An 8,105-nucleotide genomic window follows, 5' to 3' on the forward strand; every position below is an offset into this window, starting at 1 on the left:
AGCTCCTGCAGGAGGCGTCAGGGGTCGTTGGTCGGGCAAGCAAAAGCCCGCCCCCTCCAGACCTGAAGATAAACCATCCAAAGCCTGAAGGTGCGCCCCCACCCATAACTGGGGTGGGGGGACGTCTTCGCCGGTTCCCGGATCCATGGCTTTCCAGAATCCCGGACAAATGGGTTTGCGAAGTCATAAGGTCAGGGTACAAGATCGAGTTTCGATCTCTCCCACCGGCGCGATTCTTCCCTTCCAATATCTGACTATCCTCAGATCGTTTAGAAGATCTGCGGAGAGCAGTCACAGATTTACTACAACAAGGAGTGGTAGTCCACGTTCCTTGGACAGAACGGTTTCAAGGTTTTTATTCAAACCTATTTACAATACCCAGGAAAGAGGGCAAAGTGCGTCCAATTCTGGACTTAAGAGCACTCAATTCTTTTGTCAACATAAGAAGATTCAGAATGGAGTCCATTCGCACGGTAGCAGCCTTCCTGCATCCAGGGGATGTCCTAGCGTCCATAGACATCAAGGACGCCTATCTTCACATTCCCATTTTCGCAGGACATCAGCGGTTTCTACGCTTTTCCGTAGAAGAGAACCACTATCAGTTTGTGGCGTTACCTTTCGGTCTCGCCACGGCTCCGCGGGTCTTCACAAAGGTGTTGGCCCCAATGTTGGCACTTCTGCGCCAAAGAGGCATATCGATCCTTGGTTACCTAGACGATCTTCTGCTTCATGCAGAGTCTCCTCAGACCTTGCTACAAAACATAGAAATTACTATGATTTCTTTACAGGAATTCGGGTGGCTGGTGAACCAGCAAAAGTCATTTCTGGTTCCCACCCAGAGGCTCGAATATCTGGGTCTAATTCTAGACACAGTCGGGACAAGAGTTTTTCTTCCGGTAGGGAAACTCCGAAAGATTCAATCGGCAGTCCAGTTGTTACTGTCCAACAGCTGGTCTTCCCTTCGGACTTGCATGAGGGTTCTGGGGTTGATGGTGGCTTCGTTCGAAGCAGTCCCATTTGCCCAGTCCCATACCCGAATTCTTCAGCAAGAAATTCTTCTCAGATGGAATCGGAATCCGGAATCCCTGGACAATCAGATCCGATTGAGCAAACAGACCAGAGAGTCTCTGGTCTGGTGGCTTCGGTCTCCGATGCTCAGCCAGGGAAAGTCATTTCTGCCAATATATTGGACGATAGTGACCACGGATGCCAGTCTATCCGGATGGGGAGGAATTCTCGGTCAGTTATCTGTCCAGGGACTTTGGTCCCCGGAAGAATCCAGGTTACCGATAAATGTATTGGAACTGAGAGCGATCAGACTTTGTCTGATTCACTGGACCGAGCAGCTCCAGGGCAGCCCGGTTCGGATCCAGTCGGACAATGCCACGGCCGTGGCTTATGTCAATCACCAGGGGGGCACCAAGAGTGTCCGAGCGGCCAAAGAAGTGGCTTGCATTCTTCGCTGGGCGGAACGATTTGTTCCAGCAATCTCTGCGGTGTTCATTCCGGGGGTGGAGAATTGGCAGGCAGATTATCTCAGCCGTCAGACCCTGGATCAGGGGGAATGGTCCCTCCATCCAGACGTTTTCCACCAGTTGTGCCTACGGTGGGGCACCCTGGATGTGGATCTGTTGGCATCACGATTCAACAGGAAAGTTCAGAGATTCGTGGCTCGCTCCCGCGATCCTCTAGCAGAAACCGCAGACGCACTGATCGCCCCGTGGGGGCAATACCAGCTAATATATGCCTTCCCTCCTCTCGCGTTACTGCCAAGACTTCTTCGCAGGATAGAGGAGGAAGGAATTCCAGTAATCCTGGTAGCTCCGGACTGGCCTCGTCGAGCTTGGTACGCCGACATGGTCAGACTGGTGGCGGACGTCCCGTGGAGACTTCCTCTCAGGGAGGATCTACTGTCTCAGGGACCGATCTTCCATCCTGCTTTACGATCGCTGGCTTTAACGGCCTGGCTATTGAGACCCAGGTGCTGAAGGACAAAGGTTTGTCAGCTTCAGTTATTCCTACTCTAGTTGAAGCAAGGAAAGCGACTTCCAGAAAGATTTATCATCGCACATGGAAGTCCTACATTGCATGGTGTGAACCTTTGGGGTTCCGTCCTCGGTCTTATTCGATTAGTCGAATATTGGCTTTTCTGCAACAAGGGGTTGAGCAGAAACTGGCCTTGAGTACTATCAAGGGTCAGGTCTCAGCATTAGCCATCTTCTTTCAGAAGCCTTTGGCTACTCATTCCTTGGTGCGGAATTTCATCCAGGGGGTGCGACATCTGGCTCCGCCAGTGCACGCGCCGTTACCCCCCTGGGATCTTAATTTAGTGTTGTCGGTTCTTCAGAAACCTCCCTTTGAAGATATTAGGGAGATTCCTCTACCTACGTTGTCCCAGAAGGTGGCCTTCTTGGTGGCTATTACTTCTGCACGCAGGGTGTCAGAACTGGCCGCATTATCTTGTCGTTCCCCATATCTGGTGGTTCATAGAGATAAGGTGGTTCTTCGTCCGAATCCATCCTTCCTACCAAAAGTGGTTTCAGAATTTCATCTGAATGAAGAAATTGTATTACCTTCCCTGTGTCCTAAGCCCAGTCATCCTCGGGAGTTTGCTTTACACTCCTTGGATGTGGTCCGGGCGATCAGGGTATACTTGAAAAGACAGACTTGTTTCGCAAGACGGATTCACTTTTTGTGATCCCAGATGGACCCAAAAAGGGGTTGCCTGCATCTGCCGCGACCATTTCCAGATGGATCAGACAGACGGTAGTACAGGCTTATTCTATTAAGGGTCGGGAGCCCCCGTTCCCTGTTAAGGCGCACTCCACTCGGGCACTTAGTGCGTCATGGGCCTTTCGCCATCAGGCGTCAGTGGTCCAGGTGTGCAAGGCGGCTACCTGGTCGTCGGTGCATACCTTTACTAAACATTATAAAGTTGATGTAATGGCATCGTCTGATGCCTCGTTTGGCCGCAAGGTTTTGCAGGCCGCAATTTGAGGAGACCAGTGGTCTACCTCGAGGGTTTTTCCGTTGGAAAATTTTTTCTTTAGTCTCATTCTTTGTTTATAATGAGCCTTTAAAACTTCTAGTTTGGCACCGGTTGGGCCTTCTAGATTGGATTTGATTTGTCAATCCCACCCCTCATTTGTGGCACTGCTTCTGGATGTCCCAGCTCTTGAGAATCAAGAAGACTACGTCTGTCAATGAGCGATAGAGAAAAATGGATTTTTGTAAGATCTTACCGTAAAATCCTTTTCTCTTAAGCTCATTGACAGACGTAGTACCCGCCCCTTCTATCATTGAGTTGGGTTGGGTTAAATTCTCTGTACTGCTTTAAAACAGAACTGATTCCCTGTAGCAGAGAGAGGGAGGATATACCCTCAGGGACTGCCCCTAAGGTGGAGCCAGAACGTTTTGTCTTTCTGCCTAGTCCTACTCCTGCGGAGACAACATAACCCAGCTCTTGAGAATCAAGAAGACTACGTCTGTCAATGAGCGATAGAGAAAAATGGATTTTTGTAAGATCTTACCGTAAAATCCTTTTCTCTTAAGCTCATTGACAGACGTAGTACCCGCCCCTCTATCATTGAGTTGGGTTGGGTTAAATTCTCTGTACTGCTTTAAAACAGAACTGATTCCCTGTAGCAGAGAGAGGGAGGATATACCCTCAGGGACTGCCCCTAAGGTGGAGCCAGAACGTTTTGTCTTTCTGCCTAGTCCTACTCCTGCGGAGACAACATAACCCAGCTCTTGAGAATCAAGAAGACTACGTCTGTCAATGAGCTTAAGAGAAAAGGATTTTACGGTAAGATCTTACAAAAATCCATTTATGACCGGTGTGTGTTCTGTTTTTTTTTTATTTTTCTTTTTTCTTTTTTTTTTTTTTTTTTAGTTGAAGAGTCCAGCCAGCGATGATGATGCAAAGAAAAGGCAGCAAATTAAGAAGAAGAAGAGGGTGATCATTGACTCAGGTCATATCTTTATTACATTTGTTTTATTTGTCTACATGCTAAGCTTGTCATATGTGTGGGGCTTTAAAAAATATACCTGATGGTTGTAGGGAACATGATTTTAGCGCAATGCAGTAAAAAAATACCTTCTCAATTCTAGATTTTAGCTTATTTTGCTAAAAACTGGTTTGAAATATTGGACTGAATAATGGCACCAGGACGGTTTTGAATTGGATTTATATGCTCTCTGCCAAAAAAATGTCATCCGTTTATCTTCTTCACCAGAAAAATGAAGCTAAAGGGTTTCTTCTCCCCAAAGAAGTCAATCTCCTTCCACCAGTCCATGATTGTTTTTCTCAGTTATTTGACAAACCTATCTGCAATTACAGCTGCACTTCTTTTCCAGATGGAACACCTTTAAACTTCAAATAATTATGTGAAAGTACAATATACAATTTAAAGCTGAATTCTATGTATTTATCTATTTTTGCATAGGTACATTGGTCCAGCTTGGACTGATGTAAGTATGCATATTCCATACCTGGACAATCCCTGTGGAAGCAGAACATCACTGTAGAGGCTGCCATTACTATAGCAGTCCTCTGTCTTGTGACACTATTCAGAAAACACCTAGCATTCCTAATGACTGCAAAGCATTCTCTGTTTGGACAGAGTTGAGAGGTGGGGCAGTAATGTCCCAATTTTCACCTAGTCCAACCGGCAAATGCTTTGCATTGATTTAAGAAATGTAAAGTGTGTTCTGAATCACACCGATGACAAACAGATGAACCGCTTTGGTTACTTTGCAGCAAGGTACCCACCCAGCATGGAACCTGGAAGACAGCAAGGATCACTGTAGTAGTTACACTACCAGAGGTATCAGCCAAGTATGGAATATGTATACTTATATTGGTCCAGGCTGGATCAAAGAAAGTATGCAAAAAAAAAAAATCCATACCTTAGAGTTAGAATACTGAAGCCACTGAGAATTTTACTTTTACACAGTGGCAACCCTTTATCTAATGATATCTAATAACTTGTTCTCATCAGTCAAGCTTAAACAAACCTTGTGAAATGCATATAACATGTTTTGAATATTTTTTTTTTTCCTGATTAACATGGTGTACAGTGTTTGTGTGCTCAAGTCTGATAACATGGTGTACAGTGTTTACGTGTGCTCAAGCCTGATAATGTGAACTGAACGTAAAGCTTAACACTCTACAGATTCTGAAGAGGACACACCACCGCCTAAGAAGTCTAAAAAACCTCAGGAGATTTCACCACCCATTACAAAGCCTCTTAAAGTTAAAAAGCCAGACCCCGTTCTCTATGTCTCGGATACAGGTATGTGGTCAAAATCTTCATAGTATTTTTTTATTTTTTATTTTTTTTTCACGATTTACAATTTTTTTCAACTCTCATTTAATGTCTGTGTTTTTCTTTGTCATTCCTAATAAAGCTTCTTGGCTGTTTTTTAACTTCTGCTGCATTGGTATCCCATAGATGGCAGGAACTTCTGCTGATCTGATAAATCAGTAAAAGTTGCCAATAACTGCAGAACAAGAGCAAGTCTCAAATCAGCCTTTCTTGACTCTTGCTAGCAACTGTTTTCTATTGCTTATGGTACAGTAGTGTGAGCAGTGTTCTAGAGATAAAGGATTAAATGTGGCGTGTTTTGTGAACAGAGCCTGCTTCCCTGCTCTGTATGACTACATTATTTTTCAGGAATAATTTTCAAATATAATTATTTTAATATAGACTAGAAAAGAAATGACGACAGGAATTTAGGGGGCGAAACAACTAATCGATTATGAAAATAGTTGTCAACTATTTTTATTATCGATTAGTTGGTCAGCTGATTAGTTGGCCTGCATACATAATGCATTATTTGTTTTAAATATTAAGAAATACAATGCAGCACACATTCAGCTCCGTAAACCGTCCACACATGTCGGTAAGTGCCTAAGAACTTGTGAGGAGCAATGCCTCATGGGACATGTAGTCCTGGGCAGGAAATGAGTGGTTTACCTTGGTATAGGGGCACTCTATACTATACTTTACAGATTGCTATTGGGGCACTCTGAAGGAAGAAGGAGCCAGAAGCAACAGTGGGGGACCCCAGAAGAGGAGATCTGGGCTGCTCTTTGCAAAGCCACTACACAGAGCAGGTAAGTATAACATGTTTGTTGTTAAAAAAATAAAAAAAAATAAATCACTTTAAAGACTGTGTGTGCAGGGAATATCAGCATCTGAACCTAGAGAAGGTGGAGGCTGATAGACTGGTAGTAATATAAGAGCATTACAATTACATTTAAAGTAAACTTTTACCAGTATTGGGCATTGTAATTGTAATTAAAATGATCATAGCCATGAAAAAAGTCATGGCTCCACGCTAGGTCAGCCCGTGACATGGCCCCACTGGACAGGGTCTGGCCTGCGAGTTAAATGTCTTGCTAGGTTGCATACGACCTGTCCTCTGCCTGAGTCGCAGTGTTCCAACTGGCTGACAGCCCCCCATTTTGATGGAGAGGAGGTTCTGTCTGGAGCGGTGCCCACCCTGTTCCTGGTATGGTAAGTAGCTGTCCCCCCCCCCTTCTCCCCATAGAGGTTTTTGGGGTGGACGTTGGCCCCTCTCTGGCATGGTTGAACCCCCATGTTCTCCTCCTTCCCATGCAGCGCCCTTCTTTTCTCGGTGGTCCTCTGCGGTCTTGTTACCCCCCCCCCCCCATCAGCACCTAGTGCTTACACCTGGATCTTTCCTTTCCTTTCCGGATTGCCACTTGGTGGTGAGTTTTTTTTTTTTTTTTTTTTTTTTTTTTTTGTGTGTGTGGGTTCCCCTCTCCACTAATGGAGTCCCTGGAGCACATTTCCCCACTTGATCCTCTCTGAGGCTGTCGGAACCTCCGGGTCCCAACAACTGACTGCACTGATGGCGATCCTGGAGGTTCTTGGTGTCCAAGGTTGATTTGGTCCTGCAAAAAGCAACCCCCGCCTTCACCTGCTTCCTCGGTTTCATCGGATCCTGAATCTGACTTGGCCGCCGCGGATGCGAGTTACCTTTCGAGGTCTGTGTCCACGCACCCTCCATGCTCAGATAGTGAGGGTGATTCCTTTGCCCCTCTAGCCGTGCATGAAAAGACGCTAGTGGATGCGCTGGATGTGTGATTGTTTATTGGATTGAATTTTGATTTTAATGCTTGAGCTTTTGACAATATTACACTAGAAGAGCCTTTATTTTCTACGTACACCCACGGAGTGTTTACTGCAAGAGGGGTGGGGAAGTGAACCGGCTTACTAAGGCTACATTCACACCTGAGCGTAGCGTTTTTCGCGCGTTTTTTACCGCGATTTTACCGCGATTTTTGCGGCGTTTTTTACCGCGATTTTACCGCGATTTTTACCGCGATTTTTGTGCAGGCGTTTTTAGATTGAATAGAGATCAATGGAAAACGCCTGTAATCTGCCCAAAAAGAAGCTCATGTACTTTTTTGAGCGTTGGGCGTTTTGTATACAGCGTCAAAACGCTCAGATGTGAACAGGGGCCATTGAAATGAATAGGATTTGTCTTGTTGGGCGTTTTGAGAGCTGATCCTAGAGCAGAAAAACGCCCCAAAAACGCCCCAAAACGCCTAGATGTGAACGGAGCCTAAAGGACTTTCCAACAGTGTTTGTTTGTTGTCTAAAGCTTTTTTGGTGAGTTACCATCTGATGGCAGTGGGTCGGTGATGACACACAATGGTGGTGGAGTTTTGTTTTTTGTGGTGACTTAAAGTGTTTGTTACCCCAGAAAAATAAAGATCCTGTTAATTTAAAGCATGTTATACAGCACAGTGCTTGTGCTGTGTAATTATTTTACCCTGTATCACCTAAAAATCCTGCCAATTTCCACCCTCCCCTCTGTACACTAACCACGGTGTATCATGGCTGCTGAGCCCTGACACCGTGGTCAGTGTATGTGCCTCCGTCATCCGCAGCTCTCCTGTCCTGTCCCCTTGTCCTCCTCCCCCCTCCTCTCCCTGCTTTCTGCTCATGTGTCAGGTGCCCGTCATCTCCCCTCCTGCTGGAAAATGTTCTTAGATTTTATAGAATCCTCTTTCTTCACCAATAGGTGCTCCTTTCACTGTGTTTTATTAAAAAAATGTAGTTTCTACCTGT

The 8,105-nt window shown here is 45.5% G+C and overlaps 1 protein-coding gene across 1 annotated transcript in view; it reads left to right on the plus strand.

The window, feature by feature from the left end:
* Window positions 1-8,105, plus strand: part of RFC1 (replication factor C subunit 1) — a 143,089-nt gene that overhangs the window by 21,316 nt on the left and 113,668 nt on the right. The window contains exons 3-4 of the mRNA XM_082269212.1: window positions 3,893-3,971; window positions 5,175-5,294. Coding sequence (XP_082125338.1) covers window positions 3,893-3,971; window positions 5,175-5,294 — 199 coding nt within the window. The remainder of the gene's footprint in view (window positions 1-3,892; window positions 3,972-5,174; window positions 5,295-8,105) is intronic.

The sequence above is a fragment of the Pelophylax lessonae genome, assembly GCF_965119305.1.
Source record: "Pelophylax lessonae genome assembly, chromosome: 1".
In the NCBI taxonomy this organism is placed as follows: Eukaryota; Metazoa; Chordata; class Amphibia; order Anura; family Ranidae; genus Pelophylax; species Pelophylax lessonae.